This window comes from Lycium barbarum, chromosome 8 (assembly GCF_019175385.1).
Source record: "Lycium barbarum isolate Lr01 chromosome 8, ASM1917538v2, whole genome shotgun sequence".
NCBI classification, from domain to species: Eukaryota; Viridiplantae; Streptophyta; class Magnoliopsida; order Solanales; family Solanaceae; genus Lycium; species Lycium barbarum.
Window position 1 is genome coordinate 44,981,325 of NC_083344.1, and position 14,291 is coordinate 44,995,615.

The window sequence follows — 14,291 nt, forward strand, 5'->3', positions numbered from 1 at the left end:
TAATGATGTTCTTACCATGATCATTGATAGATTTGACGGGTTAGAATAGAGAAAATGACGTTGAAAGTTCGGTTATAATTTTTGGATATCAAATGACTTGGGGGATATTTTGGTATGATTAAATGGATAGAATTATTTGGATATTGATATAAAATAATTGTTGATATTGTTGTTGATGTTGTTAATAAGTTGTTGTTCTTGAATTTGGGAGAATAAAGTGTATGAAGATATCATATACAAAGCGTATACCGGGCTGTTTTGGTGTATATCCTTGGGAGTTGACGCTTTGAGTTTAAAGAGGCTTATATGAGATGGTTCTTGTTGTTATTGATAATTTAGCTGAATTGGATTTTTTGGGGTTGTCCAGTTTATAAAGGAAATGCTGTCGAAATTCCGTTAGAAATAGAGATAAGTTTAAGGGATTGATTCTAAGGATATATATTGGATTGATTGTTGGTAAATTGATATTGTTGATAGATTAGCGTGACCCGAAGATGGACTGTGGTTAGCTGGAAAGCGGCAGAGGTATGTTAAGGCTATCCCTTTCTTTCATTTTGGCATGATCCTTATCCTATGAACGAACACAGTGAGTAAGCGAGTTCCAAAGACTCTATTCTTAGATAGTGTAGAGATATTTGTATCCTTGGCCTCCTATGTTTTATGTCCATAACTCCCAGAGGCTTTTCATACTAGCTTCTTATGTCACCAGAGGAGTTCAGAGTATCCTTTTCCGGGTTTTACGTGCATTTATATATATTATATTATATATGGATCGGGCCGTACGTTCCTCGGCACTATTATATTATATATGGATCGGGCTGTACGTTCCAAATCACTATCAGTTATGTTATAACCTATGCCTATCATACGCCACAGAGTCAGTTTCAGTCATATAGAGTTACGCAGATATTCTCAGATGTTAGCCATAGATGCATTCAACTGTTGAAACTGGTTTTCATGATTCATTTGTACTTGATGTTCTTATTCCTTACATACTCGGTACAATGTTCGTACTGACGTCCCTTTGCCTGGGGGCGCTGTGTTCATGCCACACAGTCCCTGATTGTTTTGCAGGTAAAAGTATTCAGCTAGAGTGGTTGGCTATAGCTGGGATTGGCAAACTCCATTTTCTTCCTGAGGCAGTGCCGAGTCATTATGGTTATCATGTGTGTGTATGGGTATGTCGGGACCCCGTCCCGACTCATATGATTCAGGTGTTTACTCTTAGAGACTTTGCAGACAGTGTCCTGTGGTTAGTATGTTGAGATGTCATGTGTTGAGTAAAGCGACCATGTAGTTAGTTTGACTTACTCGGTTTTTGATTAATTGAGTATCGTTCGCAAATTTCTATGGTTTGACTGAAAGTACTTTATTATATTTCCAAAAAATTTTATATGTCCAGTTTCATTGTGTTAATACCAGCGGGTTCGCTCAGCTCTAAGTAAGGGTTGGGTGTCCATCATGCCCTGATGAGATTGGGGTGTGACATGATTTCTGGGGACTGATATAGAACAGTGAATTGATGATTTTTTTAAAGATTTTGTATACTTTTTTGATGAAGGCAAGTGTTATGTTATTGTGTTTTTCCCATTTTCTTGTGATGTATACTGGTTTTTTTTTTTTTTTTTTTTGCATTAACGTAGAGATTTTTTGCATTAAGAATGTATTTTTTATTTAAATATAAAACACTTTCAATTTGCAAAAATAAAAGACTTTCAAAACTCTACCTTCAGGCAGAGTTTTGCTAACTTCAGGCAGAGTTGAAGGCAGTTAACTTGACTCCTTTTTTTGGACTCTAAAGTGCTGCCTGAAGGCAGAATTTGACTAGTTTTTGGATTGTAAAGTTCCGCCTTAATGAATAAATAATTTTTTCTTGGATTTAATGTATATCTTTTCTTATTTTGTGGTTTTATAATGAATAAACAATTTTTTTTTCTGTTTGGGGGGTAGAGACATAATTTACTAAAAACTTCCCAAAAACAATACTAAAAAAAGCTCTCTTCTCTCTCCTCCCAAGCAAACCCTAATTTGAAAACCCTAAAAGTTCTATGGGCACTCCGGCCACTGGCCAGCCACCGCGTCTAGTGGTTGGTCAGCCTTTCTCTCCTCAAGATTTCCCTACCCTCTCCTCGTCCAGCAATCCTCAACAACCAAAAACACCAATCCCTACGAACACAGAACAGAAATATCTTCATACCCTACTGCATGACACCATTGCAATTCCCATGCAAACGTGTGAATCCATTCCTATGAAGAAGGTTGAGATTATAGATGGTAAACACGTCGTAAGACGGTCCTCCTCTGAAGTATTACGAATGGAGAGGATTGAAAACCTACAAAATGACATTGTTGGTAAGTTTTCATATGGATGGCCCGAGTTAGATGAGTTGAGAACTATTATACCTCAACAGTGTGGAGTAAAGGGTAACTGTCGTGTAGGCTTTTTGAGAGATAGACATGTTTTAATAAGATGTGATTTAAGGGAAGATTTTATTACTATCTCATCAAAAAATTTCTTTTGGTTGAAGGAAAAGGATGGTCATTCTTATCAAATGCGACCATTGATATATGATTCTAAGTTCAGTATTGAAAAGGAGACTTCAATTGCTATGGCTTGGATTTCGTTTCCAAACCTTCTTCCTACCTTTTTTGTCAAGGAATCTTTGTTTACATTAGCTTCAGCTGTGGGCAAGCCAATTCATCTAGATGTTGCTACTATTAACAAAACTAGGCCAAATAGTGCAAGAGTGAAAGTGCAGGTAGATTTACTTGCAGATTTGCCTAAGTCTGTGTGGATGGAGATTGAAGATGATGTTACAAAGGATATCAGGTCTATTAAAGTTAATATTCAATATGACTACCTACCAAAGTATTGCACAAAGTGTTTTTTATAAAGTCATTCCAATGAATATTGTTGGGTGCTTCATCCAGAATTGCTAGAAAATGAGGTGGCAGATAAAGAAGAAGTGATTCAGTATAAAAGAAAGGCTTTAGTTATAGCAGATGAGCCTGGAACAAGTAAACAAGGGCAGGTCCAACAAGGAAGATATAGAGGATATAGGGGGTGGAAAAAACCAGTGCAATAATATTTACCAAAAGTGTTATCCAGTGGTACTGTGATAACTTACCCTGGAAACAAAGGGCAGCACAAGAACAAAGTGATTCCAACTGGGAAGGATGATGGAAACAAAGAAGTTAATGTGTCAAACAAATTTGAGGTATTGAACCAAGGAGTAGAGGATACTGGAGTTAGTAAGTTGAGTAGTGAGAATAAAAGTAATGAGGAGGATGTGATAGAATAGGATGTTTCTGTAGAACAAAGGGTTGCAGTTGCATCTGTAGATGACAAGAAGAATCATAATAAGGTGCATGATGGTGTAGAAGCTACAATTTTAGTTCTGGACAAGCATCAGGCTAAGAATAGAACCAAGTCTCTGGAAGAGGGTGAATTTTATGAGAATGAAATTGCTAAGGTGCACAATAGTGAAGCTGATAATCAAAGTGTAGTAGTTATTAACAAAACACAGCAGAGTAATGGTGATCCTGTTCAAAAAGAGATTAATAATCCACAGCTGGATGGCAAAGCAGAATCTCTGGAGGTTAATGTGGATTATGGTTCAAAGAAGGCTTATGATTGTCAAGAACGTGATAATAATGAATTATCTGAAGATGTTCAAGAGTTTGTAATGGTGCAGGGAAGAATTGATGAAGATCTTAATGTTGGAGAAGGAGTGTTAGGACCTTTTAATCAATATGTGGGCAAAGATGATGTTGACCAAAATAAAAGTGTTTTTGGAAGTTATGCATGATCCGGGGGATGGGGTGAATAATTTGACTAATAAGGATCAAGTACTAGTTAACAGTATTCTAGCACTTGCAGATACAGATGATCAACAACTAGGAGAGAAAAATAGGGGTGTTAGGGATGAAGATGAAGATTTTCATCAGAGTTTCGATGTAATTAATAGGTATCATGATGTAAAAGAGGCCTTTGAAGTTTCTCTGGAAAATCAGATGTCTGAATGTACTCAAGCAGGTGATCTGAATTTGAATGAAGTTTCTAATGAGAAGATGCAAGGTGGGATTAGAAAGTACTCAATTTGTCTGGAGAATGATGATAAAAGGGTTATTAGTTGTTCTCCAAGTATGACTGGTTCCATGGATCAGGAGGATTCTGCTCAGGCTTTAATTCTGAAGGATAATTCTAATGAGGAGGTACACAATTCTAATTGTAACTTGCTGTTGGTTGGCTATTATCCTGAGAAAGTTGCTGATGCAGAACAAAGGAATTTAGCTTTGGCCATTATTCCTGATATTAAGGATGTTCAGCCTCTGAGTGTTACTGTAAGGATATCACCTAATAAGGCTTTGCATGATGTAGTTTCTCACAAGCTACAGGAGGAAAATGATAAGTTGACTTTGGTCAACAATAAGAAGGAAGATGCTGATGGTGATGCTATTGATATGAAACGACAACAGATGTGTGTAGAAGCAGGATTATCTCCAAAATCACAAAGCAAAGGGCCAAGAAAGGGAAGAAAGCAAAATTCTGATGTTCCACAAATAGTGAGGTACTCAACAAGGAATAACTCTAAGAAATCTGTTAAATGATTGTTAAATCCTTATTTTGGAACATAAGATCAGTGAAGTCCCAACAAGCATTTCATAGAGTTCAAATGTTAAATAAGCATCACAAGTTCTTTTTGGTAGCTTTGATGGAACCTTTTCAGCATCATAGACAGATTCAGAAATATAGAAGAAGACTTGGAATGCCTTACGCTAATTTCAACTGTAATGGTAAAATCTAGTTTTTTCTGCAACACAATGTTGATGTTGAGGTTCTGTTGGATACTGAACAATCCATTACGGTAAAGCTGCAGTTTCAAGATTTGAATAGAGATATGGTGGTTACAATGGTTTATGCTAAATGTTCAGAAGTGGAGAGAATGCAGTTGTGGGATAGTTTATACTTCTTGACTAGTAATATGACATCTCCTTGGCTGATTGGTGGAGATTTCAATGTTATATTGAATGAAGAAGAAAAAATATGAGGTTTACCAGTATTGCCACAAGAATATGAAGATTTTGCTTTTTGTCTGAATTCTTGTGAGTTGCATGAGATGCCTTTCAAAGGGAGTCCTTTCACCTGGTGGAATGGTAGGGCTACCAATGACTGCATTTTTAAGGGATTGGACAGGATTGTGCATAATGATACATTTCAGAATTAGTTTGGACAGCTAGAAGTGGCACATTTGTCAAGGACTGGTTCTGATCATGCACCATTACTTGTATCTTATGGAGATCAAGTGGAAAATTTTATCAAACCATTCAGATTTTTCAAATTCTGGGTGGAACATGATACTTTTCTTGACTTTGTTAAGCAGCAATGGGAAGCAGTCTTATCTGATGATGTGTTTCTGTCCTTTAAACTCAAGATGAAGAAACTGAAAGCTGCTTTAAGTACATGGAGTAAGACTACTTTTGGGGACATTTTTAAACAACTAGTAATCAGAGAGGATATAGTTAAGATTAAAGAGCAGTTGTTTGAGGAGAATCCATCTGAAGAAAATAAAATGGTCATGCAAAGGGCACAAGCAGAACTTAAACTGTATCTTCACTATGAGGAAGAATTCTGGAGGCAAAAAGCTGGGATAGACTGTTTCTCAGAAGGTGATAAGAATACAAGATATTTCCATAGTCTGGTAAAAGAAAGAAGGAAAAGAATCCAAATTAAGAGGATTATGGATGCTACTGGAAATTGGCTAGAGGATGCTGATAGAGTTGCTGCTGAAGCTGCTAATTTTTTCCATAAGCAATTTACTCATGAGGAGGTTAGTGAAGATTCTCCAATTCTTAATCATATTCTTGAACTGATTAGAGAGGAGGATAATATACTACTTGCTGAACAACCTACTATGGAGGAAGTACAGAAGGTAGTGTTTGAATTAAATGGGGACAGTACCTGTGGCCCTGATAGATTTTCTGGTATATTTTATCAGAAGTTTTGGGAGGTGATCAAGGCTTATGTATTTAGTGTTGTTAAAGATTTCTTTGAAGGACAGACTCTTCACAAGTCAATCACTCACACTAATCTAGTTTTGCTGCCAAAGACGAATGTTGTTGAGTCATTCTCTGATATGAGACCTATAAGTCTTAGCAACTTTATCAATAAGGTCATATCAAGAGTAGTTCATGACAGATTAGACAAGTTACTCATAAGGGTGATTTCTCCAAATCAATCAGGTTTTGTTAAGAGCAGGAATATAATTGAGAATGTATTGTTGACACAAGAAATTGTAACTGATATAAGGAAGAGAGGAAAACCAGCAAATGTTGTGATTAAGTTGGATATGACAAAATCATATGATAGGGTCTCATGGTTATACCTCTATAAAGTGATGGAAAAGATGGGATTCTCTTCAGTTTTCATTGACCTTATATGGAGGCTGTTGGCAAATAATTGGTATTCTGTACTTTTAAATGGCCAGGCACATGGTTTCTTTCACTCTACAAGGGGTGTCAAGCAGGGGGATCCACTCTCTCCTGCTCTTTTCATTATAGATGCAGAAGTTCTTTCAAGAGCATTAAACTCTTTGTTTGATCAGCCTGGTTTTGTTGGATATGGGTTGCCAAAGTGGAGGGCTGAGCTGAATCATCTGGCATATGCAGATGATACAATCATTTTTTCTGCAGCAGACAACCAATCTTTACAGATGATCATGGATACTCCTCAGGAATATAGAAAATATCTGGACAGCTGATAAACAAGAGGAAAAGTTTTTTTATATGTTCAGCAAAGTGTCAGATGAGTTAAGTCAGCAGGTTGCAGCAGTAATAGGATTTGTGAGAGGACAATTTCCTTTTACATATCTTGGAGTACCAATTACTCATGCCAGGAAAAGGAAAGTGGATTATACTGAATTATTGAAGAAAGTCAAAGACAAGTTACAAACTTGGAAAGACAAGTTACTGTCTTATGGAGGAAAAAAGCAGTGTTGATTACAAGTGTCCTTCAAAGTATCCCAATTCATGTTCTATCTGCTATAAGGCCTCTTAAATGTGTTATAAAAGAAATACACAGGATCTTTGCCAGGTTCTTTTGGAATAATAAGGAGGAAGGAAGATGCAGACACTGGTCATCTTGGTTTAACATGTGCATTCCCAAACATGAAGGAGGTTTGGGTTTCAGGTCTATTTATGACATGTCCAAAGCCTTATATGCTAAACTCTGGTGGAAGTTTAGAACCACTAGTTCTCTTTGGGCTAATTTCATGTGGAATAAATACTGTAAGAAGAAAATTCCTTAGGTGGTTCAATAGAAGGGAGGGTCACAAGCCTGGAAGATGATGTTGGAAGCAAGGGAAAGTATAGAGCAGGAAATCTGGTAGGAGCCAAAGATTGGAAGTTCAAACATCTGGTTTGACAATTGGACTAAGCTAAGTGCTCTCAGCTATGTGGTTCCCCAGTCCTAGCAAATCAATGATCATGCTGAAGATGTTTCTGAGCTTATGTCAAATGGAGGATGGAATATCAGCAAACTTATGTAGCTGTTTCCTGAAGATATTGTGCAGCATATAACACAGGAAATTGATATTAAATAGGTATCAAATGAATGGGACAGACCTTGGTGGATGATGACAAGTACAAGAAGGTTTACAGTAAGTAGTGCATGGCAGTTATTGAGACAAAAAGCTAATGTAACAGTTCCATTTCAGAATATGTGGATCAAAGGTGTGCCTTTTAAAATTTCATTCTTCAGGTGGAGATTGTGGAAGTTTAAAGTGCCAATTGATAAAGTGGTGGCAAGTATTGGCATTCCTATAGTCTCAAAGTGTTGTTGCTGTCATACTGCTCAGATTGAGACAATAAACCATATATTTCTGTGTGGAGATTTGGCTACTAAGGTATGGAGATACTTTAATATAGGGGCTGGATTGAGCATGAATTGTATTCAGGTGAAACATGCCATAAGAAGTTGGTGGGAAGCAAAATGCCATTTCAAAATGAAGACCATATACAAAGCAGTGCCTGCTTTCATTGTGTGGCAAATATGGAAGTGGAGAAACAATAGGCTACATGGTGGTAATATGAATCTGAATAGAGTACTATATGACATAAATCTGAACATTTATATGTTATGTAAAGTTCAGTTTCCTGGTCTAATTATTCCAACTAGATGGCATCAGATTATTCAATTCTTTGAACGATATAAGCCTACTGTTATATGCAGAATTATTAAATGGATGAGACCTGCATCTGGATTCTACAAGTGTAATACTGATGGAGCTGCTAAAGGAAATCTAGGACCAAGTTCTGTTGATTTTTGTATCAGAAATAAAGAGGGAGATTTGGTGTATGCAGCTGCTAAAATTCTGACAGATGGATCAAATATTGTGGCTAAGGCTGAGGCTATTAGAATGGGACTGATGTACTCTGTGGAAAAGCAGCTGTTTCCATTGATTATAGAGACTGATTCCATGACCATGAAGAAGATTATAAATGCTGAATGGAATATCCCTTGGAGCATCTCAATGTTGGTGGATGGTATCAAGAGGATGATGGATGAATAAAGAGTGTCTGTGGAGCATATACATAGAGAAGGAAATGGACTTGCAGATTTTTTAACTAACTTGGTTTTTGATTTTGCAGGTTCAGTTTAGTTTCATAATTTTCAGGAATTACGAAGTCAAGATAAGAGGATTTTGAATATGGAAAAAGGAGGAATTCCTAACTTGAGAATAAGAACCCTTCAAGACAAAGCACCAGATTAGTCTTTGCCGACAGAACTTTAAACCATTGTTGAGTACAGTTTTTCAACAGATTGTGAGTAATTGCAACATCTGTATTGGATGGTATCAGTGTGCTTGGCATGCTCATTCCTTAATATAAATGGTGTGATGCTCATGATCTAAGTAGTAGATTGTACTAGTTATAGATCAAGTAGTATAGGGACCTGGTTTTCAGGCAGAAGGTGCAGCAATATACAACTCCTTTCAAGATTGCTTGAAGAATGATTCAAAGGACTTGACCACTTGTGAGACTTTGACGTACAATTCACTTCAATAATTTCCAGGTCAAGCTAGGAAGATATTGAACATTGAAAAGGATGGATTTCCAAACCTGAGAATAAGGACAGCCCAAGAGAGAGTACCAGACTGATGATCAAGATATGTAGAAGAGCCATATTCAATATGCTGAATGCACTAGCATGGACAGATGCAATAACTGTATTAAGGTCATGCTCATTTCTTAGTATGGAAGCTACACATGTCCAGGCTAGGATTCATGATCTTTTGACAATGGTACAAAGTTGAGAGTGGGTTTTTGCTTTCATACAGATGCTGGTTTCTACAGAAGAACACAACTACATTTAAGTGGCCTGAAGAATGATTCAACTGATTTGAAACATTCCACCTGTGAGACTTTGAAGGTGTGATAGATGTTATCAAGTCACGGCCCTTGGATTATGTTACACCTCGGAAATTTCTCCGTACTTGTATAATGAGTGGAATGATGAAGAGTTTGAGTGTATGATGGTTTGTTAAGTCGGGAATGGCTAATTATGAATTTTTGGAAATAAGAAAGTCGCGGAAAAATTTTCTGTCCAGTGGTCGTATATGGCACTATACGACCCGTAAAGTGATTTACGGACCGTATAGTGCAATCGTCCTCCAGCTTGTCAAAAATCTCAACTTTCTGTAAATTGTGAAAATGGTTAAAAACGACTTGGAGGACGGCCCGTAAACTGGTTTACGGACCGTAAACCTCAGTCGTAAATTGCCATAATCCTCAGCCAAACTTTCTGTTTCTGGGATGATTAAAAACGACCATGGAGGACGGACCGTAAACCACAATACGGTCCGTAAACTGCAATTTACGACCACTGTTCATCCCGACAATTTTTCATTAAAGACCAGATTTTGAATTATTAAAAGGGAACTTAAGCCTCAATTCACGTCATTTTCTTCCACACAACTCAAGAAACTTCTAGACCTCTCCACATACTTCATCTATAGAATTCCCAAAGAATCAAAAGAACATCAAGACCAACAATACCAAATTCATGAAATCAAGTGTAAGAGCACAACAAAGGATCATCTAAGTCAAGAAATCCCACAAAGGGTGGAACTAGGGTTTTGGCTAATTGAAGTATTTCAACTTAAGGATTGTTTCACCATCATCCAAGGTAAGTTTCATGATTATTCCATGTTGTTTGAAGTATTGGAAAGCTTAGACACTTGAAATGTAGAAGAACATAGAAATGGGTCATTATTGAGTGAATCGTGACATAAATGAATGATAGTGGAATTGAACTACGAATATTGAAGTGTTGTGAGTACAAATACGTTATAAATGATGATTATATCATGAAACAAGCATTAAATGCATGAAAACGCAAGGATGAGCTAGAAGTAGAAATAAGGGAAAATTGGAGGAAAATGGTGGATTTTGCCAAATGTACGTAAATGACGATTGTCGATTATGATATTGCGAATAATATTATGAATATTGGGAGTTGATATAGAACGTGAGAAAAGCAGTATGAGCGAAGGAAGCGTTTCCCGACTTCTCCTAGAATTAGCGACGCGTTCTTATAGTTAGTTTACTAATGTTGATACGAATTCTCTTATGAAGGTAACGACGTGATGTCGACGGAGAACAAGTGAGCGATATCTTAGCTAAACAACCAAGGTATGTGAGGCTAGTCCTTCTTTCTAATGGCATGAATCTTTTAGCTTGAATCCCTATTCCTTGCATGAGTTCTTACATTCGAAGAAGTTAAAAGCTTATGCCTATGAATGTCTATATGAGATAAGTTATATGAGATGATGACACTAGAATGATGATGATGTTATTCCTTGCCTACACTCACCTTATGTACTAGTCCTTTCAAGGTGAGGCAGAATGTCCATGATGGTTCCATAATGTAATCGGGGGATCACGACCTTACGTCACCCCGATAGAGTAAAGTTGATCATGAGTCTTATATACGCATTATGATAAGATAAGTATTTTATGATAAGCATATTGCTATGAGTATTTACATTGAGCATGTCATGAGCATTTCACACGGGGTCTAGTTGGCCGGGCAGACACCGCTTCGGTGGGCGGCGATACCGATACACCACGACCTACGGGCGTGGGCAGACACCACTAGTGGGCGGCATGAGATGGTAGCCCGGACGCGGGAGGCCTGGACGCGGGCTAATGTTATTGATTATCACACCGTTCCGACATGGACGGGCAGCTTGCATATGATGCATACATGTTATGATGATGAGTATGAGTAAGACAGCATGCATTACTTCATTTATGATTATCAGTCATATTCAGATGTCTCATGTTGATGTTATTCCCATATTATTGATGTCTCCTTTCATTATGTATGTCTCTCATACTCGGTACAATATTTATACTGACGTCCTTTCTTCGGACGTTGTGTTCATGCCCACAGGTAGACAGAGAGGAGAGCTTGGCCCAGGTCCTCAGTAGCTGTCAGTTGATAGATAGCACTCCATTGTTCGGAGGTGCTTATGGCTATTCTTTTGATATACAAATACATATGCATATTTTGGGCATGACGGAGCCTTGTTCCGTCTATGTATTCATTATGTTAGTAGAGGCTCGTAGATACGCAGTGTGGGTTAGATGGTCTCACAAGATGCTTTCATATGTATGTATATTATTTTGATGGCCAAGAGGAAAATGTATATAAAGTATTTATGTTTTAATTAAATATGATTTTCCTACAATTGGTATGTAAAATTGATAAAAGAGTATCAAATGAGCAAGACAAGCAGTAGAGTAAGCGGTGCTCGGTAATTGCTCCGGGTACCCGTCGCGGCCCCTAGCTGGGTCGTGACAGATTATTAGTTGTTAATAGTCTGTTTCAAACTAAATCTGTATTTCCATTTTCCACTTGTTGATTTTCTTTTCTGTTGTCGTTTTATTTATTTGATCAATCACTTTTGGATTGATAAGTGCATATTTTGTTTATCAATAAATTTCCACCTTTCTGGTGGCTTTGCTTAAAAAAAAAAAGACATAATTTACTTAAGGTAGAGTTTTGCATTCAAAATCTTCAGTATTCTCTACTTAAAACTCTGCCTGAAGGTAGAGTTTTGCACCTTGCAAATATTTTTTCAACTTCTAATCAACTCATACAACAATAAATGTGTCTGTTACACCCATGTCCTTAACATTTAACAATGTATACACGTTCTTTTTAACTTTTATTTTGAAACTTTTTTTTTGGCAAATTGGAAATGTTTTATTATATTTAAATAAAAAATACATCCTTTTTGGGATTTAATGTATACCTTTTTATTTTTTTGTTGTTTTATAATGAATAAATAATTTTTTTTTACTTTTTTGTGGTAATTTGAATTATGCCTTTTCAAGCAGAATTTTATTTTTACTTACGCCCCAAAGTTCTGCTTGAAGGCCTAATTTTGTCTACGTGAGATTTTTTAATCCACATGCACTTGGATAATTTTTTAAGTTTTTTTATGACATATATAAATGTCCCGCCCTTTGGTTTTTATTCATTATATAATTTAAATAACTTTACAATCAATTTGTATTCATAATCGTTCATACAATCAGCTTCAAGTTGCATTCTCTCTTTGAAAGTTGAATTCTCTTACTGGAAGTTCCATTTTGAGTGTGAGTTTGAATTCATAACCGTTCATATAATCAACTTCAAGTTCCATTCTCTCTTTCAAAGTTGAATTCTCTTACTGGAAGTTCCATTTGATGTGTGAGTTCCCCTTAATAGTTATATTTTTGTGATTAATTTTTCAATGCAAATGTTTGTATGTATTTTATTTTTTACATGGGTTTTTTCTATGGTTATTTTCTTCATTTTTCCCAAATGCATGTGTTTTATTATGACATTTTGATGGGTATGTGTTTGGGTGTGTTTGCTGGGTTTTCATTTCTGTGTTTGTATGTCTTTTTGACATTTTTTTTTCTTAATTTTAATGTGTGAAAATGAGTAGTAGTGACAATGATGATCGATTTGGTGATTATTATTTGCACCCAAATACTTTTGCCACATATTACTGCTGCGTGGCAAGAGTAATGAAATTGAATAAAATAAAGTTGTCTGGAATTCTAGAAGTTCGGATAACTTTAGACAATGTGATGTCTTTTAATTTGAATGGAAAAGTTGTCAAATTCACAGAGAAAGATTTTAAGATCACTGGTCTGCGAATTAAACCTCCTCTTAGTTCTTTTGATGAAAAATATAACAGAACGAATGGAAGTTCTTTGTTGAAAAAGTATTTTCATATTAAGGACGGTAAAAATAATTTATAAATTTCTAGGTTAAGGGATTTGATGAAAAGTTCAAGAGATATAATTGAGATAGACATTGATGCTGTGATGCTAGCCGAGGTGTATATTCTAGGTCATGTGTCATATGGTGGTAGAGGCGATAAGATTGGGCAGTGGAAACAAATTGTATACATAGAGAATATTAACTTATTCAGGAAGTATAATTGGAGGCATGAGTGTTTTAATGAGCTTTCTAATTCACTCAGAGGTACTTTGAACAAAGGGACAAATTTAAAGGATAAGAATTATTATCTTGTTGGTTTTGTCCATGCTTTTATGATTTAGATTTGGTCTCACTGGACAGTGTATTGCGAAAATTTTTGTGAAGTTATTGGCACAGTTCAAGAACCTACTATGCTATCATACGAGAGTGGACGTGCTCCACAATTTGGAAGTATAAAGAATTTGCTTGTCAATGAAGAGTATTATGAAAAGGTAATGGTTCTTTTAATTTTCTTTTGTGTCATATTTTATTGAGTTTTTCCTGGTCAATTTATTTTATGTTTTGCTGTGGTTCTTATTTTGTTTTTGTCTTTTTTTCATTTGAATAGCGACATGAAAGAGTTGTTGATGAAGGCCATAACACTGTTGATGAAAATGTTAATGAAAGCCCTTCTACAGAGGATCATGCTGAGGTACGTATTTTGTGTTTTTTTTTTTGGTGCTTTGGTTATTTTTCTTAAGGCAAAGTTTAAGTTTTAAACTATGCCTGGAGGTAGAGGTTTGCAGGCATAACTCTGCCTGAAGGTAGAGGTTTGCAGCTTTCACCCAGTAAGTGCTATCTTGAAGAAGGAAAAGGGCTGTCTGGGGATAGCGAAAACTCGCAACTTCCCTTATGGTTTGAGATGAGAAAGGAGCACCGGTCGAACGCAATGAATAAGAAATTGACAGCAGAGGGAATCAATGATTCTTATTCGACCGAGTTCTAGCTAGAAAGATGTAGATTACACACC

General features: G+C 36.4%; 1 protein-coding gene across 3 annotated transcripts in view; it reads left to right on the forward strand.

Moving 5' to 3' along the window:
- The first annotated feature begins 12,236 nt into the window (after positions 1-12,236).
- The window catches only part of LOC132606136 (uncharacterized), a 3,163-nt gene continuing 1,108 nt past the window's right edge, over positions 12,237-14,291 (forward strand). The window contains exons 1-4 of one of the 3 annotated variants that reach the window (XM_060319493.1): positions 12,237-12,760; positions 13,643-13,773; positions 13,890-13,973; positions 14,058-14,285. In XM_060319493.1, the coding sequence (XP_060175476.1) occupies positions 12,757-12,760; positions 13,643-13,773; positions 13,890-13,973; positions 14,058-14,267 (429 nt within the window). In that variant the 5' untranslated portion in view covers positions 12,237-12,756 and the 3' untranslated portion in view covers positions 14,268-14,285. Of the gene's footprint in view, positions 12,761-13,642; positions 13,774-13,889; positions 13,974-14,057; positions 14,286-14,291 lie in introns of those variants that run through there. The other 2 variants (XM_060319494.1, XM_060319495.1) reach the window with 2 other exon arrangements.